Source organism: Lepidochelys kempii, chromosome 3, assembly GCF_965140285.1.
Source record: "Lepidochelys kempii isolate rLepKem1 chromosome 3, rLepKem1.hap1, whole genome shotgun sequence".
Taxonomy (NCBI): Eukaryota; Metazoa; Chordata; order Testudines; family Cheloniidae; genus Lepidochelys; species Lepidochelys kempii.
The window spans coordinates 66,217,818-66,239,788 of NC_136382.1; the positions used below are offsets into that span (position 1 = coordinate 66,217,818).

Here is a 21,971-nt window from a genome sequence, read left to right on the forward strand (position 1 = left end):
GGTTTGGGTCTGTGGTCACCTATGCAAATTGGCGAGGCTTTTTACCAAACCTTTCCCAGGAAGTGGGGTGCAAGGGTTGGGAGGAAAGACGTGTCCAAACTACGTTTCCCAGTAAACCCAGTTAGAGTTTGGTGGTGGCAGTGGATATTCCAAGGACAAAGGATAAAATTAATTTGTACCTTGGGGAAGTTTTAACCTAAGCTTAGGAGGTTTTCATGCAGGTCCCCACATCTGTACCCTAGACTCCAGTGTGGGGGAGGAACCTTGACACCTGCCCTCCTGTCAGGTTTCCCTCCCCACTCTGAACTCTAGGGTACAGACATGGGGACCTGCATGGAAGACCCCCTAAGCTTATTTCTACCAGCTTAGGTTAAAAACTCCTTAAGGCACAAATTCTCCTTTGTACCTTGGATTAGGTAATGCTGCCACCACCACCAAGTGGTTTAGACAAACTCAGTGAAAGGACCACTTGGAGTTCCTACTCCTTTCTAATATCCTCCCAAGCTCCACACCCCCTTTCCTGGGGAGGCTTGAGAACAAACAAGATGAACACAGACCAACCTTGGGGTTCTTTTTAGGACACTTAAAAAAACACTCAAATCAGATTCTAAAAGAAACAACTTTATTAGAAAGAAAAAAGGTAAAAAGCACCTCTGTAAAATTAGAAGGGAAGATAATCTTACAGGGCAATCAGATTCAAAAACAGGTTTCAGAGTAACAGCCGTGTTAGGTCTGTATTCGCAAAAAGAAAAGGAGTACTTGTGGCACCTTAGAGACTAACCAATTTGAGCATAAGCTTTTGTGAGCTACAGCTGAAGTGAGCTGTAGCTCACGAAAGCTTATGCTCAAATAAATTGGTTAGATTCAAAAACAGAGGATTTCCCTCTGGGCCAAACTTTAAAGTTACAAAAAGAAAACCAGGAATACACCTTCCTCTCAGCACAGAGAAAAATCACAAGCCAAAACAAAAATAAGCTAATGCATTCCCTTGCTAGTACTTACTAATTCTAATGGAGTTGGATTGCTTGCTTCCTTGATCTGTGTCCAGCAAGCACACAGAACAGACTAACCAAAACCTTCCCCACCCCCAGCCCACCAGATTTGAAAGTATCTTGTCCCCTTATTGGTCAGATACCAGCCAGGTTACCTGGGCTTCTTAACCCTTTACAGGTAAAAGGATATTGTGCCTCTAGCCAGGAGGATTCTATAGTACTGTATACAGTAAGGTTGTTACCCTTCCCTTTATATTTAAGGCACCTCCCCTAACAGAATACCCATTAGCCCAAAAGGAGATGCACCAAGTGGGAGCCAAGGAACCATGATTAATGAGATAGATTTTGGAACAGAAGCTCCTGGAAATAACCCCTTCTCTCAGGCAAACATTGCCACAGTTTCACTAGAATTCCATTAGTATTATTTCCTTCCTTTCCACTGTGGAGTTATGATGCACACAGAGGTGTTCCTTCTGTTTAATTCACTGATGCTATACTTCAAAGTCTGCAGCACCAAAATGGCTTCCTTGGTAGGATAATGATTCTATAAACAATGGATTGTCCATCACTAAATAAATCAATGCAGAGGAAACAGTTAAAGAGGAAGCTTCAGTTTTACACATGTATGCTTTTTTCCCCAGCAAGGAAGCACCACCTCAGCTACTCTGACCTGCACGGGTCTAGATATCTACACAGCAATTAAACACCTGCAGATGGCCCGTGCCTGCTGATTTTGGCTAAGGTGAGGTTCAACTGCAGTATAGACATTTCGGTTTAGGCCCAAACTCTGGGACCCTCCTCCTGTATGGGGATCCCAGAGCCCGGGCTCAAGCTCAAATGTCTACACTGCAGTTAAACAGCACCTTAGGCCGAGCCCAAGCCAGCTGATGTGGGCCAGCTGCAGGTGTCAATTGCAGCGTAGACATACTGCATGGGGTCAGACAGACTTCACAGGTTACAAAAAACTGTGCTCTGAACTGTTAAGGCAGCATTTCCAGTGAGCAAGAACACTGAAATTGGACAACTGCTAGAATAGTTACAACTGTGCAATTACTTTAGTCTGCACTGACAAGTGGCAATGGTTGGTGATGTGGTGGCTTCACCTAGCTCACAGCAGGGGCAATATTCAGGCAAATGCCTGTGGGGTGTTGATAGCAACTGTATGGTATGATACACACGTGCTGAAGAATTGCAGTGCCAAAGTTCTATCATGTAAACTCATCAAAACAAAGACAGACTTATCATATACATAAGTGATGTAAACAAACATTTTGCATGAGAAACTTTCTAGAAAGTTGGCATTTTGGATAACACCACAAACAAATCTTATGGTGTTGTTCTGCTAAATTTAGTGAAGGGTTATTTTGGCACTGAAACATGAATTTTTGTTCTGCAGCTCTCTCTCAAGTATATCTGAGCAAAAGCACGAATAAGCTATTTTTCATTACTAAAGAACAAAGTGAGACACTCCATTCTCTTTATACTCTTAAAGAATCTGCTTCTCCAATCTTTAAAGACAGGCTGACAGAATGGCAAGAATGGCAGAGTACAGAGATAAAAGTGTTAAATAATGTTGCTTCTCTCAATAGTATCCGCTTCCTAGGCTTGCCGATCTGTCAATGTGTAAGATGATAAAGCGTTTGACAATTTGAAAGCCCAAGCTTCGCACTTGTATAGTCTCACAACAAAATGTCTTAGCAGTTTGAAAGTAGGGTTTTCCCTTACAGATTTAGTTTTGCAAGTGAGTGTAATGGATACCACATGATTACGTTTATATTTCTTTTACACAGTACTGTGAATAGTTTACTGGTGGTAAAATGCACCAAACAAGATCTCTGCATTTCTCCAAGAAATGCTACTGTTCAATCAGATTTTACACTAGTACACAACTTATTAAGCACTGACAACAAGAGTCCATGAACTGCTACTATTCAACCAATGGAGAAAAATATGGTGCAAATCCCCCAAAAAACCCATGAACAAAACGGTAATTCAACATCAAGTTTAATCTATCCATCCTATAACTTTAATATTTGCTATTGCCAACTCCAAGCATTCAAAAATTGTAAGACACACACACACAGAGAGAGAGAGAGAGACCCCGCGCAAATCTTGACTTAAGTCAAAGACCTGGGGGGAGTTTTTGTCTTTCATTTATGGTTCATATTCATGTTTCCCCATGAAGGCTAGAAACTAACTTTTTTTTAAAATGAGAACTGACATTCTCTCAGAGTCCTACAGCTGTAAGTAGCTCAGGCTTTAAGACCACCAAGTATTGCAAGACTCAGAGCTGGCAGCCCTGATCATTCTATATAGTTTATTTGTTTTATACCAATAATTTTAATATCTACTGTTATGCTGGGGGTTGGGTGAAACCTCCTTGAATAGATGGTGGGAGTAACAGCTGTCCTTCATTCAAGGTAACTGAGATGCAGTTAAGCTCCTTTTCATTTTTTTTTTTTGGGCGGGGGGGGAGGAAGATAGCTGAAACAATAGCAGCCACTGCCCAAGCCACAGGCTACATGCAAGAAGCTGAGCTATGAAGGTGGAGAGATTTCACTGGGAGCTGAATGTGACCGAACCCATCACACGGTTCACAGAGATGCCCTTGGGACAGTCACCTGACGTGCTGAAGTTATCTGAGCCCATTTTCCCTGCCAGCTTGGAACTCCAGAACCCTGCCTTGTTGAGCCAGACACGCTAGCTTTGGCACAAGGCGGGAATCTTTTGTCTCTCTGGGTCCCCACCTCTTCTTCTAAATGGAAAAGTACCAGATTTAAGATGGATTTCATCAGGTGACATGGTCACATGTCCCTGAGAGACCTTATTCTTCATTACCCAAGGGCTGGCCACAGGTACACAGGAAGGCTTGCAGGTAAATAAACCCATTCACAACCAATTGTCCTAGTCAATGGGAGCCATCAAGATTCTAAGCCACCATTAATGGCGCACACTTTGCATAACTGCAATAGGACCACAGAGTTATACTTCATATTTCTAGCTTCAGATACAAGGATGATACATCCATACAAACAGGATGAACACACTCAGTAGATTATAAGCTTTGTAATGATACCTCACAAGAGACCTTTTGCTTAAAGCATATTCCACTTATAAATGTGAATATAATGTAAGCAAGCATATTTTCATAAATCATGTGGAGTGCAACATCATAAACGGAAGGCTGGGGGTTTTTTTTGGCAGGGGGAGTACACTTTTGAGAAGCTGCAGCTGAAAACAGAGGCAGGCAGAAGGCCAGAGATGCACTGATAATGTGATCAGAGAGAAAGCGAAGAGGTTTTTGGGTGGAATGCTAGCTGGACAAAGAGGCTTGAAAAACTGAGCAAATAAACGGTCTCCTGCTTGATTCCTACTGTGTTCAGGGGAACGAGACTTTGTGCATTGTTTTGTAAACAAACAGGATTACATCAAAGTCTCTGCCTCCATCAATTTCTCCTATGGAAACAATCTGCAAGACCCAGAATATTGGATAACCATATGGGTCAAAAAAGGGGGTAACAATCCATACTTTATTAATTTAGAGGATGACTTGCAGTCTGGCCTCACAGGAGAGAGATGGGACTGTGAATGTGCCAAATCTGCTTTATTCATTTTCAGCTTTGTGACTAATGGAAGTGGGAAAAAAAAAAATCTAGAAATGTCCCTGAATTACTGCCAGGTGAAAGAGTACTTCAAAGACTTCATAGAGTACATTAATTTCAGTACACCTGAAAACTGAAGTGAGAGGAGGAAAGTATTTTACGTGAGTGTTTGGGATAATCCAGTCCATGCCAAATGCGTCAGATTTACTCTGAGGTGTTATGGGTCCCAGAGATAAGTATCGGCATTTGTAAAATGAGTACAGAGCACTTATGCTCTAGGTACTTGATGTTATATTTAAAGTAACAATAACTCTCTGGCTGAGGTTATTTAGCACTCCATTTGGTAGAGAACTGTAACAAGGGAATCCATGTCCCTGCTACTCCAGAAGTTCCTTATTCGATGTAAGAGGTGTCCCTATTAGTATATAAAGTCAGTCACTTTCGATTTGGTTTTATTCTACACAACCTCCTGTAGTTAAGTTTCTTCTATAACAAGCCCCCCTTCTTACTTCAGCATAGTCCTGCACCCCCAGTCTCCTCTATCTTTGATCATTCGCTTATTATTGCATTGCTATGGGTTCATCTGTCACTATGAAGAGTCACTTTGCTGCCTCAATACATAACAGCCAATACTGCTGCAGGTGAAGACAGGCAGTGAGAATATCTTGAGTTTTACTCAAAACACATGACAGGCACCATCTTGCCTGATATAAGAGGGCTTGAACCAGAGACCTCCAATGCTGAAAACATAAATCACTACTGCTTGAACTAGAAAAGTTCCAGGTTCTACTGCTATTGGCTGTAGCCAGCTTGCACTTTGTGAATTGAAACCAGACGGGGGGGGGGGGGGGGGGAGGCATGCACGCGCGCACACACACACAGTCTTTCCCATAATCAAATGTGGGCCAAAGTTCGACATTTGGACAGGTCAGGTTTTTGTTTTTTGTTTTTTTTTAAAATACAAAGTAGATCAGCGCTAATTTGGTCTCTAGTCTCACAACCTAAGGAACTATGGGAAATTGAATTATTTCAGCCCACAATTCATTCTTTTTAAAAACTAAAAGTTTGATTTTGTCACACTTCTTTACGTAAGACTAGTGTCACCACTTAGATTATAACAATCAAGGACACTGGCAAAGTAAGTATTTGGGCCAAAACACCTTCAGAAAAGTACTAGTAAACTGAAGTCTGAGATTTCAGGTAAAATTCTGAAGGTCTAGAGCAAGTATTTGGATTACCTATGGAATTTGGTTTCAGCTCCCTTTTCAGACAACTGTCTGAAGTTCTTTAGCTGCAAAGTCATTTTACTGACAATCTCGAGGTCCACTCACAGGATACAAGAGGTTAACAGCATCCCCAACTTTCTGTAGTTCAGCATCAGGCCATTTTGTTTCTGAGCTATTGGTGCGACTCCTAGCTACAACTTAGTCTCAAATTCTACTCCAACACCTACTGCCGACAGTTCTAAAATATTGATTTCTGGTGTTTGTGAATATCTTTGATAAAGCTTGAGCCAGTTTATGGGTATATGAGAGTATTTTGCCATAAGCAACAGTCGCTGATACCATACTCACACTTTGACAAAAGCCACCCCCACACCCAAATAAATATTACCTGTATTTCATGCACAATCTGGAAGAGTTTACACCTATTCTATGGAAAGCTTAAATATTCTGATAACTAAGAGAGATAAAGGATAGTATTCCTTCTAAATGGATCAACACTTCTCTATTAGGGGGTGTCATAAATATAAAGGGAAGGGTAAACCCCTTTGAAATCCCTCCTGACCAGGGGAAAGCTCCTCTCACCTGTAAAGGGTTAAGAAGCTAAAGGTAACCTTGCTGGCACCTGACCAAAATGACCAATGAGGAGACAAGATACTTTCAAAAGCTGGGAGGAGGGAGAGAAACAAAGGGTCTGTGTCTGTCTGTATGCTGCTTTTGCCAGGGACAGAACAGGAATGGAGTCTTAGAACTTTTAGTAAGTAATCTAGCTAGGTACGTGTTAGATTATGATTTCTTTAAATGGCTGAGAAAAGAATTGTGCTGAATAGAATAACTATTTCTGTCTATGTATCTTTTTTGTAACTTAAGGTTTTGCCCAGAGGGGTTCTCTATGTTTTTGAATCTAATTACCCTGTAAGATATCTACCATCCTGATTTTACAGGGGGGATTTCTTTATTTCTATTTACTTCTATTTTTTATTAAAAGTCTTCTTGTAAAAAACTGAATGCTTTTTCATTGTTCTCAGATCCAAGGGTTTGGGTCTGTGGTCACCTATGCAAATTGGTGAGGCTTTTTATCCAACATTTCCCAGGAAAGGGGGCAGGGTGCAAGTGTTGGGAGGATTGTTCATTGTTCTTAAGATCCAAGGGTCTGGGTCTGTAGTCACCTAGGCAAATTGGTGAGGCTTTTTACCAAGCCTTGTCCAGGAAGTGGGGTGCAAGGTTTTGGGAAGTATTTTGGGGGGAAGGACGCGTCCAAACAGCTCTTCCCCAGTAACCAGTATTAGTTTGGTGGTGGTAGCGGCCAGTCCAAGGACAACGGGTGGAATATTCTGTACCTTGGGGAAGTTTTGACCTAAGCTGGTAAAGATAAGCTTAGGAGGTTTTTCATGCAGGTCCCCACATCTGTACCCTAGAGTTCAGAGTGAAGGAGGAACCTTGACAGGGGGCAAAAAGCCTCATGTGAAATGTAGCATTAAGGAGTTCAGTCAGTCTGACAGTATTAAGTACAAAAGCCAGCAACAGGTATTAGTCAAGTATGGCAAGTCTCAGACTTTATGCTATAGACTAGTCCCTTTTGGATAAGGCTTCCAGGTTTTCTGACCTAACCAAAAGGTACTTTGCGGGGGTGGGAGGAGGGTGTTGCGCTGACCTCTTGATGACGGTGCATTACAACTTCACTGTTAGACACCCTGTCCATGTAGTAGCAGCCCAGATGGTCTGTTTAGAAAGCAGTTCAGTTGACAAAGTTCCTTTAAGTTTCATGCCCCTGCTGTAGTCACACTAACTTTAAATATAGGAAGACATCTCTGTACCCATTGTCTCCTACGATAACAGCAAACAAACCCCACAACTGAAACTAGACTCCAGAGGATCCTAATTCTTATTAAGGCAGGAAAAGAGGCAACAAGATATCCCAGTGCAATTCTATGCTCTTCGATGAGCTGCTACACATGCTGTCTTCTTACAGTATATGAATTGGTTGAGTTCAGGATCCTGACGCAGGGAACAAAGGTAAGCAGCAGGATACGGACCCTGGACTTCAGGAAAGCAGACTTCGACTCCCTCAGGGAACGGATGGCCAGGATCCCCTGGGGGACTAACTTGAAGGGGAAAGGAGTCCAGGAGAGCTGGCTGTATTTCAAGGAATCCCTGTTGAGGTTACAGGGACAAACCATCCCGATGAGTCGAAAGAATAGTAAATATGGCAGGCGACCAACTTGGCTTAATGGTGAAATCCTAGCGGATCTTAAACATAAAAAAGAAGCTTACAAGAAGTGGAAGGTTGGACATATGACCAGGGAAGAGTATAAAAATATTGCTCGGGCATGTAGGAATGAAATCAGGAGGGCCAAATCGCACCTGGAGCTGCAGCTAGCCAGAGATGTCAAGAGTAACAAGAAGGGTTTCTTCAGGTATGTTGGCAACAAGAAGAAAGCCAAGGAATGTGTGGGCCCCTTACTGAATGAGGGAGGCAACCTAGTGACAGAGGATGTGGAAAAAGCTAATGTACTCAATGCTTTTTTTGCCTCTGTTTTCACTAACAAGGTCAGCTCTCAGACTGCTGCGCTGGGCATCACAAAATGCGGAAGAGATGGCCAGCCCTCTGTGGAGATAGAGGCGGTTAGGGACTATTTAGAAAAGCTGGACATGCACAAGTCCATGGGGCCGGACGAGTTGCATCCGAGAGTGCTGAAGGAATTGGCGGCTGTGATTGCAGAGCCACTGGCCATTATCTTTGAAAACTCGTGGCGAACCGGGGAAGTCCCGGATGACTGGAAAAAGGCTAATGTAGTGCCAATCTTTAAAAAAGGGAAGAAGGAAGATCCTGGGAACTACAGGCCAGTCAGCCTCACCTCAGTTCCTGGAAAAATCATGGAGCAGGTCCTCAAAGAATCAATCCTGAAGCACTTGCATGAGAGGAAAGTGATCAGGAACAGCCAGCATGGATTCACCAAGGGAAGGTCATGCCTGACTAATCTAATCACCTTTTATGATGAGATTACTGGTTCTGTGGATGAAGGGAAAGCAGTGGATGTATTGTTTCTTGACTTTAGCAAAGCTTTTGACACGGTCTCCCATAGTATTCTTGTCACCAAGTTAAGGAAGTATGGGCTGGATGAATGCACTATAAGGTGGGTAGAAAGCTGGCTAGATTGTCGGGCTCAACGGGTAGTGATCAATGGCTCCATGTCTAGTTGGCAGCCGGTATCAAGTGGAGTGCCCCAAGGGTCGGTCCTGGGGCCGGTTTTATTCAATATCTTCATAAATGATCTGGAGGATGGTGTGGATTGCACTCTCAGCAAATTTGCGGATGATACTAAACTGGGAGGAGTGGTAGATACGCTGGAGGGGAGGGATAGGATACAGAAGGACCTAGACCAATTGGAAGATTGGGCCAAAAGGAATCTGATGAGGTTCAATAAGGATAAGTGCAGGGTCCTGCACTTAGGACGGAAGAACCCAATGCACAGCTACAGACTAGGGACCGAATGGCTAGGCAGCAGTTCTGCGGAAAAGGACCTAGGGGTGACAGTGGACGAGAAGCTGGATATGAGTCAGCAGTGTGCCCTTGTTGCCAAGAAGGCCAATGGCATTTTGGGATGTATAAGTAGGGGCATAGCGAGCAGATCGAGGGACGTGATCGTTCCCCTCTATTCGACATTGGTGAGGCCTCATCTGGAGTACTGTGTCCAGTTTTGGGCCCCACACTTCAAGAAGGATGTGGATAAATTGGAGAGAGTCCAGCGAAGGGCAACAAAAATGATTAGGGGACTGGAACACATGAGTTATGAGGAGAGGCTGAGGGAGCTGGGATTGTTTAGCCTGCAGAAGAGAAGAATGAGGGGGGATTTGATAGCTGCTTTCAACTACCTGAAAGGGGGTTCCAAAGAGGATGGCTCTAGACTGTTCTCAATGGTAGCAGATGACAGAACGAGGAGTAATGGTCTCAAGTTGCAGTGGGGGAGGTTTAGATTGGATATTAGGAAAAACTTTTTCACTAAGAGGGTGGTGAAACACTGGAATGCGTTACCTAGGGAGGTGGTAGAATCTCCTTCCTTAGAGGTTTTTAAGGTCAGGCTTGACAAAGCCCTGGCTGGGATGATTTAACTGGGAATTGGTCCTGCTTTGAGCAGGGGGTTGGACTAGATGACCTTCTGGGGTCCCTTCCAACCCTGATATTCTATGATTCTATGATTCTATGAATTACACAAAAGAAATAATTGCCACAGTGGGCTGTCTACTGTAACCTGGTATCAGACTTCAGGCAGTGGATATGCTGATCTTTCAGAGTAAAGTTTACCATTCCAGACTGCATATGGCTAAACAGATAATACTTACTACAGTAGAAGTTCTTCCTGATTCCATCTGGCTTGGCTTATTTAATCAAACACCAGAACCAACACCCCTGGAAGTTTTTACTCTAGCTAACAGAGCTACAGATGCTATGAACCCAAATTTTGTTTGTTTAGTCTTCAGCTATAGTATTTATCCAAATATCTTGCTGCAAAGCACTCTTCAGGTTGCACTGCACTCACAAATAACTTAAGTTCATGGCTTTTACATGTCATTTACATATCTGCCTTTTTTGTTATTGTATGATGGCATAGAGCAGGGGTTCTCAAACTGTGGGTCACGATCCAGTTTTAATGGGGTTGCCATTACTGGCGTTAGATTTGCTGGTGCTTGGGGCTGAAGCAAAAGCCTGAGCCCCACTGACTGGGGCCAAAGCAAACACTTGAGAGATTATTCTACAATTGCAATCCCATTAGCCACTGTTTAAACTATTTCAATACTGATCACATTCAGTAGAGAAATAGTTTAAACTGTCACTTTAAATGGTCATTTGGTTTGAATTACCCTGTTGTGTGAACTTCTCCATTCATCTCCTTGCAGCTGAGTCAAGAAGATCTCTGTTTGCACGCTGTTCAGGGGTAGAAGCTTCTTTTAAAAGAGAAAGTTCTATATTAAGGAACATATTGTGCAGCCAACAGAAGACGTTGAATGCATGGGGCCTGTGTTAACAAGTGATAATTTGAATGAAAAAAATTAAATGCATGCATTTCAGTACTTCTTTTTAAGTGTCACATTCCATCAACACAATTTTCAGCTTTGTGTTTTCCAGTGTGTAAATAGATATACAATGCTTTGCATAAACTGGAAGCCTGCACTATATTATTTAGAGGGTCATTTTTAAATTGTTTGAAGCAAGATCTTCCAAAGTGACAAAGATCATATGAATATCTGAAGCTTGTAAAGAGACAGTAAGAGTACTTTTTTCCATCCATGCCCTCTCATAACAAATGAACAATTCACTCAAAAAGCCCCCTCCCCCGCCCCAAAAAGTCAGTAAGTTGTAAGCAAGGCTCAAATTGGAAGAGTAGTAGTATTCTTCTACCTGAGATGCCACTCATGGTAGATTGTGCAGGTGGGGTTCAAAATTACTACACTTGCTATGCTAAACTCCTTTGGTTGCCTCCCTAGATGGGGTCTGAATATACCTACGAACTGAGCCAGATTAAGCTATAGGCACAACAGACATATAGCTTTCCAACTTCGAGAGTCATGATCAGGTCAGGATCTAAGCTTGCATTGGTTACACCTGAATTATGTCTGCAGCTTCTAGTTGAAGATTGTTTTAGCCCCAAATGCAGTAGCTTCTAAATCCAGCCTCCAACAGAGGGAGAAGCAGCAGCCATTGGAGCCAGAGAATAAACCATCTAGCTTCACATCCACCACTAGAGCAAAAAGGACCTCCACTACTATTGGGGGGGGAAAGGGGGGGATAGAGAGTTACCACATTATGTTTGTCATAAATATAAAGGGAAGGGTAAACACCTTTAAAATCCCTCCTGGCCAGAGGAAAAATCCTTTCACCTGTAAAGGGTTAAGAAGCTAGGATAACCTCGCTGGCACCTGACCAAAATGACCAATGAGGAGACAAGACACTTTCAAAAGCTGGGAGGAGGGAGAAAAACAAAGGGTCTGTGTCTGTCTGTGTGATGCTTTTGCCGGGGACAGAACAGGAATGGAGTTTTAGAACTTAGTAAGTAATCTAGCTAGATATGCATTAGATTATGATTTCTTTAAATGGCTGAGAAATTAAGCTGTGCTGAATAGAATGGATATTCCTGTCTGTGTGTCTTTTTGTAACTTAAGGTTTTGCCTAGAGGGATTTTCTATGTTTTGAATCTAATTACCCTGTAAGGTATTTACCATCCTGATTTTACAGAGGTGATTCTTTTTTACTTTACTTCTATTAAAATCCTTCTTTTCAGAAACTGAATGCTTTTTCATTGTTCTTAAGATCCCAGGGTTTGGGTCTGTGGTCACCTATGCAAATTGGTGAGGATTTTTACCAAACCTTCCTTAGGAAGTGGGGTGCAAGGGTTGGGAGGATTTTTGGGGGGGAAGATGTTTCCAAACAACGCTTTCCTAATAAATAAACCCAGATAAATGTTTGGTGGTGGCAGTGGAAGTCCAAGGGCAAAGGGTAAAATAGTTTGTACCTCAGGAAAGTTTTAACCTAAGCTGGTAAAAGTAAGCTTAGGAGGTTTTCATGCAGGTTTCATCTGTACCCTAGAGTTCAGAGTGGGGAAGGAACCTTGACAATGTTAAATTCAGTTTAAGCAGGATTTAAATCTGTTTAAGTGCATCTATATTATATCTACATCTATATCTACAATCAACAGACAAACTCTTGGGTTCTGTTGGACCAAAGGATGGGGAACAAATCCCCAAAGTGAAGATCCAGCACTAAGAGCTCTTCCCTCAAACATACAAATCATGGAACTTTTAGCTCAAGGGTCCCAGCTGAAACCTAGAGTGATAAAGCATGGAGAAAGGCAGCCTCCAAGTTAGGAGACTCAAATCATGAAGGGCTGGGTTACATTAAACCCATTGGCTTGAAGTTAGTCTTTCACTGGTCTTCTCCACTTGTCCTGTAACATCCACCACCTGCTCCCTAGCACTGGGGCAACATTCCTCTTGCTGGGTACCCAGTGTCCCCACTCTTTTCATATCCTTCCTCAAGATCTACTTTTGCTTTGCTTGCCGCTGTATTTCAGATGCTCATCATAAATTGATTGGTCTGTTATCTGGTTAACCCACATACTTCCATGCCCTAATTTACCTCTACTATTGTCTAACTTCATACTCTTATTTATATTTAATCTTTTCAAGAGAGGGGTCATACCCTCTTGTCTCTGAAGCGCCATGCATATATGGTACTCAAAAAAAAAAAGTTAGACTACTACAGCCATCTTCTGGGCTCTTACAGAGTAACACTGGAGCTACTCCAATGTAGTGCTAGCCTGCAGGCTATCACCTTACTATATGGGATTAACCAGCGCATACATTGCCAACTATATCTACAAAAAACAATACCAGTGTGTACTAGCCACAAATGATACCAGCACAGTATCAGAGCCAAACCAAGACTTGCAAGTAGTCAAGGAAACTTGAAAACTCTACATACTGCCACAGTTTCCTGGCCACAACCTTCTCAATCTTTCCTAAAAGGAAAGAGGAGACGAATTTGGCAACACACCACCAACCCACCCTAGAGCTACCCTTAAGCTATTCTTAGGAGAGGCTAGAATTGCTCCTCTGAAAGGAGACACAGACAGTTTCTCCCCACTCTAGTTTTACTTGCCATAAGTGATCATGGTTGATGTTTTAAGCACCTCCAGAACTCCTGAGAAAAAAACCTGCCAAAAAAAATCCAACCAAAGCTGACTTTGCATTTGTTCCTCTCCTCATCACACCAGCCTACAATCAAACTTTATGCATAATGTAAATTAAGGACTCATTGCAAGAAACTCTTCACTCTGTAGCAGAGTTGAGACACCTTGATTTCCTGCCAGACTGTTTATCACCTAAAACAGTTCCATGAATCATGATTTCAGACTAAGGGGGGAAAAAAGTCCCTAGCCTCCAGTATAATCCCAGTATAAGACTGAATTCTGTGATTAAAACACGCTTTTAAGTCACCCTTACATATTACTTTAGAGCTATGTGAAACCACTAAAAGGAAATTGTGAGAAGTGACATCTATCCCCTTTACATCAAAGAAAGATACCATTGCTCAGTTATCCCAGTGCTTAAAATATCAGCTCCCAGGGAAAGAAGCTTAAAGAAAACCTGTTCTGGTTTTCAGTTTGAGCAATGTTTAGTGTATATATCACAGCAGAAAAGGCCTGTGCTGGTCCCCCCCAGCAGCACCAGGCAATTCAGGTGCGCCCGCAATGATTCACTGGAGGCATATGGTGGTTTCAACACATTATGAATGAGGATGTCAGGCTTCAGACCAACCAGCCTCCACTGTCTTCCCAGTGTTAGGCTTCAATGTCAGCTCAAGCGGCTTGGCCACCTGCTCTGTATGCCAGAGTCCATGCCAGTCCGCTAGCTTTATAAGTTTGATCAAGCAGATGGTCTCACAAGTTGGAGATATGTCACGGCTTCCAACTTCACCCGCCGCAATGTAGTGCGGGCTGTAATACTGGCAGGAAACCAGGCTCTCTGGAAATGGGTGATCTGAAGTTTGCACTCTATGCTCCACAAGCAGGAGAATTAATGAAATGAATGAAGCTTAACCTCAGCAACACCAGTGATGGTGATGTGGAGGATTCCCAAGAACTCAATACCAGCCTGAAGTCAAGACAGTCTTCACCCTCAAATTCCTTTTGGACTTCAGATGGTAAAATAAGCATCCTCTTAGGTGCAGCTGGCCAAGACACTGAGATTGTGGGATATGGACTTAGCCACACATTTGCAATTCCCAGGCTTGATTGTTGCTGTTCACCATACATATGAAGATGCCAACCCTAAAAAGCCTTCCATGTGTTTAGCTTACTGAATTAGTAGTATTTCACAAAGCATGCCATACTGCTGCTCCATCTTCATCTACTGACTACCTGTCGAGTACTCAGTCAAGTTGGATATTTCAGTCCCATTCTTCAATGCCATAAATGACATTACCTCCAGCTACAAGGGAAAGAAAATCTCCCAATGTCTATAACCTCCTACAACAGCTACATTCCTAACAGTGAATTTATCAGCCTTGAGAATAAGTCTTGTGAGCACAAGAGATTGGAAATGAGTTAACAATTCCTCGTCAGCTGCCAAGAACCCTAAGAGTACAGAATGACCACAGAACTCACCATCTTCAAAACAAGATGCAAAACACAAATGGAAAAAAAAACTAACAAAAATCCAAGCAGCAAGTGTAACTTTATCATTGTGGTATGAGTACAACACAACATCTAAATATGCAATAAAAATAGTGCTAAAGCTAATTTGTTGTTGATCCAACAGGACCATGAGTTTGCAGGCTTTCAAATGAAGGAGGCGTAGCCCCTCAATATAAGGAGCAGATAAGACTTGGCAGAGGCAGTGTTCGCTATCTAACAATTGCCAGCATCTTCTGTGTCTTTGCCTGGTTTAACTTCAGCCATCATCCAAGCCCATATATCACCTGAACCTGTTGGAAAAGGTAAACAAACCAAGTTTCATCAGCATGCTGATGTTACTATGACCCTTAATGCCTCAATCTCCCCAGCGCCCTAATATACAGGTTGAGCAGCAGAAGCAACGGAACCCTGTTTGACACAATGAGGAGTCTCTAGCAAATATGCAGCTCCCAAGACATCTTTCAAAGAAAGGAATGCAGACTCACTAAGCAGCCACACATGTAGAATCTAGGAGGTATCCGCAACATCTTGCGGTCCACTGTATCTATGTTGCAGAGAGATATTTGAACCGTCTCCAGATTTCAATACTTGGATACTGCTGGCAGGGCCGTCTCAGTGGAGGAACCTCAACTTATTGCTTCCCTAAGAGCCCACGATTGTTGGCCTCAGAACAGCGTAAAGCCTTAGTTTGAGGGAGTTTTGTTTAATTTCTGTGGAATTAGTTAATTGACTTATGTTAATGGACCATATTCAAACCAAATATTTAGAACATTTACACTTGTTAATATATTAAGGATATACTTAAACAGGAAAGGAAAAAGCAATGTTATTTTACACTTGACCCTTGTCCACCAGTGTCCTTGAGGTAAGCAAAGAAGCCAGCACTGCAACCTTCCCTTTAAGCTGCATGCACAGGGGGCCATGCAGCCATCTCATGTGGCTAGAAGTGCGTTGGCACCCCACCCCACGATCTGCCAGAGTCCACAGCAGCTCCTCTCTACACCAGGGACAGAAGGGGTACGGAAGCAGGGTGAGGTAGGCAGGTGCTCTGAAGGGAGCACAGCCAGCCTCCAGGTCCCAATCTACCTCTCCGGACCGACTGCCGGAACCCGCAGCATTTCCTCTTGGTGTTGTAGGGAGCCTCAAGCCAACAGGAAGGAGAGGCAGGGTCTAAGGACTCATTTATGTAGAATGGGAAAACTGTACACGGTCCAGGATGCACAGAGCTTGCTGTGGAGAGGCTGATCCCCCGGCTGGCAGCAGCATCCAAGGACTGGAGGTGCTGAAGTGAACCTCTCCTCCCCAATAGCTGCTGCAGCTCCCTGCCGGGCCAGGAAAGCCTGTGCCATCACTAGGTCAGGAGTACCCAGTCCATGTGCTTCTCTGCCTACTCTGGGCTGGCAGCTCCCTCTCCAGGGACCCCCAGGGAGGGAAGCAGGGCTGGCTGGGGGGCAGAGAGGGGAAGACCCTGAGATCCCTTCCCCCAAGGAAACCTCAAACCCAGCAGGCAGGGGACAAGTGCTCAGCAGAGTTTGTAGCTGGCTTAGAACAAAAAAAAGTTTAGAAGGAACACTGATACTCTGTACCATAACCAGGTCTTAATCTGGGGTTTGGGGTGGTTTTTTTTTATATATGGGTGCAGTAAGTCACTAGATCATTAAGTTGGTCTGTCATTACCTTCAAGCATCTTTTAAATAAGGAATTCTTGAGACTCACCAGTTGTTAAGTTCCATATCAAGTTATGTGTCAGAGGGGTAGCTGTGCTAGTCTGGATCTAGCGAAGTGGCAAAGAGTTCCGTGGCACCTTATAGACTAACAGACGTATTGGAGCATAAGCTTTCGTGGGTGAATACCCACTTCATTGGATGCATGTAGTAGAAATTTCCAGAGGCAGGTATAAATATGCAAGCAAGAATCAGGCTAGGGATAACGAGGTTAGTTCAATCAGGGAGGATGAGGCCCTCTTCTAGCAGTTGAGGTGTGAACATCAATGGAGGAGAAACCGCTTTTGTAGTTGGCTAGCCATTCACAGTCTTTTTTTAATCCTGAGCTGATGGTGTCAAATTCGCAAATGAACTGAAGCTCAGCAGTTTCTCTTTGAAGTCTGGTCCTGAAGCATTTTTTGCTGAAGGATGGCTACCTTTAAACCTGCAATTGTGTGCCCAGGGAGGTTGAAGTGTTCTCCTACAGGTTTTTGTATATTGCCATTCCTAATATCTGATTTGTGTCCCTTTATCCTTTTACGTAGGGACTGTCCAGTCTGGCCGATGTACATAGCAGAGGGGCATTGCTGGCACATGATGGCATAGATTACATTGGTGGACGTGCAGGTGAATGAACCAGTGATGGTGTGGCTGATCTGGTTAGGTCCTATGATGGTGTCACTAGTATAAATATTTGGGCAGAGTTAGCATCAAGGTTTGTTGCATGGATTGGTTCCTGAGTTAGAGTTACTAAGGTGCAATGTGTAGTTGCTGATGAGAATATGCTTCAGGTTGGTGGGCTGTCTATGGGAGAGGACTGGCCTGCCTCCCAAAGCCTGTGAAAGTGAGGGATCGTTGTCCAGGATGGGTTGTAGATAACGGATGATGCGTTGGAGAGGTTTTAGCTGAGGACTGTACGTGGTGGCCAGTGGAGTTCTGTTGGTTTCTTTCTTGGGCTTGTCAAAAACCTGTAGGAGAACACTTCAACCTCCCTGGACACACAATAGCAGGTTTAAAGGTAGCCATCCTGCAGTAAAAAAAAAAACTTCAGGACCAGACTTCAAAGAGAAACTGCTGAGCTTCAGTTCATTTGCAAATAAACACTAGAAGGTGAAATACCATCAGACGTTATTCTTCCTTTGTAATAGCAAGAAGGAAATACAATTCTATTAAAAAGTATTTAAACACACTGGACTAATGTTAGCATTAATATATAAACATTGCTTTAAAGAGAGACAGTTATGAGCTAATATTTCCTGATACAGATTAGCAAGATGTTTCTCACTGTTTAGTAATAGTTCCCAAAATTAAGAAAGCTCATTTTTAGGATGCATTAAAAAATGCAAAGAGAAGAAGAGTCAAGACATTGGCATACAAACACACTTTTCTGTCCAAACAATCCACAGCTTCTAAGAAAAGCCCGGCTCAACACCACATGATTAAATTCTGCCCACCTCTCTCTCAAAGTCAGAAGTGAAACCAGTTCTTTCTGATCCAGTGTGAAGGGAGATTGCCAAAACAAGCAGAACATTACAGAGATGTTATTATTTTTCCGTGACCTCATTCACTAGTCTAGAAATTTAGTGTGAAACCAAGATGTCCAAGACAGATTTTAAGTCTTCAATATGTGCAATACAAAGCCACCAGTCTTCTTCCTCAAAATAGTGTGGGAGCCATCAGATATGCAGATAAGACAATTGCTTTCCTCAGGCAATTGGATTCCTCAACACAAGAGTCTTAGACTCCCTTATTCAAGAATCATCTTGACTTAACATGATCACCTTTGAGTCCACCTTTGTCTTATGACCACAAATATCAATACTCCAGCCCCAGGTTCAGTATCCATGTCAAAATCTAACCTAATCATGACTAACGTGATAGGCAGTGAGGGGTAGCAGACCCACCTTTCACAGGCTCTAGTCTTTAATATACATATTAAGTTGCCTTTCTGGAACTGAGGCTAGAGATCAAAAGGAGAGAAAATGGCTGAGGGGACAATATTATGGGAGCACAGAAGATCTTCAATGACACAACCCATCCCCCTTCAGGATTTCTCATAAGCCTTATGACTTAAGGGTTGATAATAGCAAGTACTGTTGTCAGAGAGTTTAAGGGCCACATAGACTGCCTTCTTAGCCCTGAGCATGTAATGCTTATATAAAGAGATGCTTACAGTCCAGGTGTTTTTTCTTGGGCCCCATCACTTCATGTGTGGTTGCTTTGCAGACGGCTCTGGCTACAGCTGATCCTGTAACGCTGTACTGAGCAGCTGCGATGCGATCTGTCAGCGTCTGACCCGACATCTTCGACTAATGTTAGTGCTGCTGCCTCTTCTGCAAGCGGGGAAACACAGGGGAGGCAGGGGATGTTCCGGGTTTAATGACAGAGCGAGGGAGACCCTGTCCTTCCAGCACCCAGGCCCTTTCCAGCAGGGGCAATCCTTCCTCCCTCACCCCGCTGTGTAAGCGTTACAAGAGCAGTCAAGAGAAGCTGCCCAGGGGAAGACGGGGTATTTTAGACACTGCAGAAGAAAAGCCAGCACACCCATAGCGCATCCATCCCCTCCCCACCCCTAACCTGCGCCCTTAGCGCAACACCATCGCGGCGAACAGCTGCTGCCGAGCGGGGCCCACCTTCCCCTCCGCCGCCAGCCCCACCGACGTGGGGAAGGGGGAAACCTGCACCCCCCACCCCCCGAAACGGGGTCCCCCCTCTGCACTCCTGACAGCCCCGAGAGCCCCAGCAAGCTCCAGGGAATGAATTAGATACCCAGTGGGAGCCGCTGCTCGCTGCTACTGCAGTAAACGGGAGCTTTTCCATCGCCTGCTTCCCCGCGTCTCTCTGCTGGGAGATTATCACATCATTGCGCCATGTTATGCCCTGCCTGCGCCTCTCCCCACCCAGCTCCTCCTTTACCGCTCCGGGAGGCAAGGGCAGGCCGCCCATCGGGAATAGACACCGGCTCCCCTCCCCGCGCCCACCCGGCCCAGCCTCCCAGACACTCGTCCCCCTTCTCTCCAGTGCGCCCCACCGGGCCCCTGCGCCGGCCCTAGCTCACACGCCGCCCCTCCCAGGCCCACTGCAGCTCAGGGGCCCCCACGCGGGGATGCTGCGGCTGCAGCGCGCTGCCCCGGCCGCGGGCAGGAGCCCGGGCTGGGCTGGGCGGTGGCGGCGTCGGCAGCAGCAGACCTGTCACCGCGTCCTTCTGGCTGCCGCTCCCGGGGAGGGCGCCCCCTCCTCCGCGGGGCCGGGAGAGCCCCAGGTGCTGGGCGGCCCCGCCCGCCCGCAGCGCACGGCCCGGGAGAGGCCGGAGCTCCCGCGCCCAGGGGCCGCCGCTGTGCCTAGCCTAATCCCCCAGCGCTGCCGCCGCCGCCGCCGCCGCAGGGATGGACATACCCGCCCGGCGCGCCGCCCTCGCTGTCTCCGCCGCGCTCACCCTCCTGCTCCTGCCGGCCCCTCCTCAGGTTTGTGGCTCGGCGGAGTCAGGTGACCCGGCGCGGCCAAACCGGGACGTGCGGTCCGCTAGGTGCCGTAGGGGGAGCGCCCCCGCGCCGCGCTCTTAAAGGGGACACCCCGCAGCCCGCAGCGCCCGCGCCCAGCCAGCCCCCGCCCCCAAGGTGAGCTCCGAGGCCGGCACAGCCCCTCCGCCCGCTCCCGGGGCGGCTCACTTTCAATTCCCCCCGGCGGTGTGCTTTTCTCCCCGGTCGCTTCCCCTCGTTTCTTGCACCATTTTCTCTCATTTCCCTCCGCTCCCTCCTTGCCCGATTTGCCTCTTTCACCTTCTCTCTGGCTCTCTCGCCCTTTAAATGGGGGTGGGATATTTTTCAATTTGGAGCGTTTCATTGTCAGTTTGCAAAAGAATTAGTATTTGAAAATAACTTTTTAATGTGGAAATATATTTGAATTCCAGGCCCCTTTGAGGATGGTCAGGTTATATTTGGTTCTCTGACTTCCTCCCCCCACACAAGAGTTTTTAAACTACCAATATTTAGACTGCCAATTTAAGCCCCTTACAGCTGCTCTACAAGTACCATAAGAATGGCCATACTGTCTCAGCTATGAAATTAGGTCAAATTTATAGAAGTCGGTTTTTTAGAAATCGTTTTTATATAGTCGATTGTGTGTGTCCCCACACAAAATGCTCTAAGTGTATTAACTCGGCGGAGTGCTTCCGCAGTGCCGAGGCTAGCGTCCACTTCTGGAGCGTTGCACTGTGGGTGGCTAGCCCACAGTTCCCGCAGTCTCCGCTGCCCACTGGAATTCTGGGTTGAGATCCCAATGCCTGATGGGGCAAAAAAACATTGTTGTGGGTGGTTCTGGGTACATGTCATCAGGCCCTCCCTCCCTCTGTGCAAGCAACGGCAGACAATCGTTTTGTGCCTTTTTTCCTGAGTTACCTGTGCAGACGCCATACCACGGCAAGCCTGGAGCCCGCTCAGCTCACTGTCACCGTATGTCTCCTGGGTACTGGCAGACGTGGTACTGCATTGCTACACAGCAGCAGCAACCCATTGCCTTGTGGCAGCAGACGGTACAATAAGCCTGAAAACCATCCTCATCATGTCCGAGGTGCTCCTGGCCACCTCAATAAGGTCGGTCAGGAACGTCTGGGCAGATATGGGTGCAGGGACTAAATTAGGAGTGATTCGACCAAGTCACTCTCTTTAGTCCTGCAGGCAGTCCTATTGTACCATCTTCTGCCGAGCAGCCAGGAGGTGTGGATGGCTATCAGTCCTATTGTACCATCTTCTGCCGAGCAGCCATGAGATGGTGATGGCTTGCAGTCCTTCTGCACCGTCTGCTGCCAGCCAAAGATGTAAAAGATAGATGGAGTGGATCAAAACAAGAAATAGACCAGATTTGTTTTGTATTCATTTGCTCCCCCCTCCCTCCCTCCATGAAGTCCTGCCTGAAGTACAAGAGGGAGAGTTAGCTTAGTGGGTTGAGCATTGGCTTGCTAAACCCAGGGGTTTGAGTTCAATCCTTGAGGGGGCCATTCTGTGTGACAGTTGTTTTTGTTTCTCCTTGATGTAAAGCCACCCCCTTTGTTGATTTTAATTCCCTGTAAGCCAACCCTGTAAGCCATGTTGTCAGTCGCCCTTCCCTCCGTCAGAGCAACGGCAGACAATCGTTCCACACCTTTTTTCTGTGCAGACGCCATACCACGGCAAGCATGGAGCCCACTCAGTTCACTTTGGCAATTAGGAGCACATTAAACACCACGTGCATTATCCAGCAGTATATGCAGCACCAGAAC

General features: G+C 45.2%; 1 protein-coding gene across 1 annotated transcript in view; it reads right to left on the bottom strand.

Annotated features, from left to right (window-relative positions):
• Positions 1–20,262, bottom strand: part of SNAP91 (synaptosome associated protein 91) — a 142,652-nt gene extending 122,390 nt beyond the window's left edge. The window contains exons 1-2 of the mRNA XM_073336567.2: positions 20,111–20,262; positions 18,888–19,047 (exon numbers count right to left, since the gene is read on the bottom strand). Of these exons, the coding sequence (XP_073192668.2) occupies positions 18,888–19,017 (130 nt within the window). The 5' untranslated portion in view covers positions 19,018–19,047; positions 20,111–20,262. The remainder of the gene's footprint in view (positions 1–18,887; positions 19,048–20,110) is intronic.
• Positions 20,263–21,971: the final 1,709 nt, after the last annotated feature.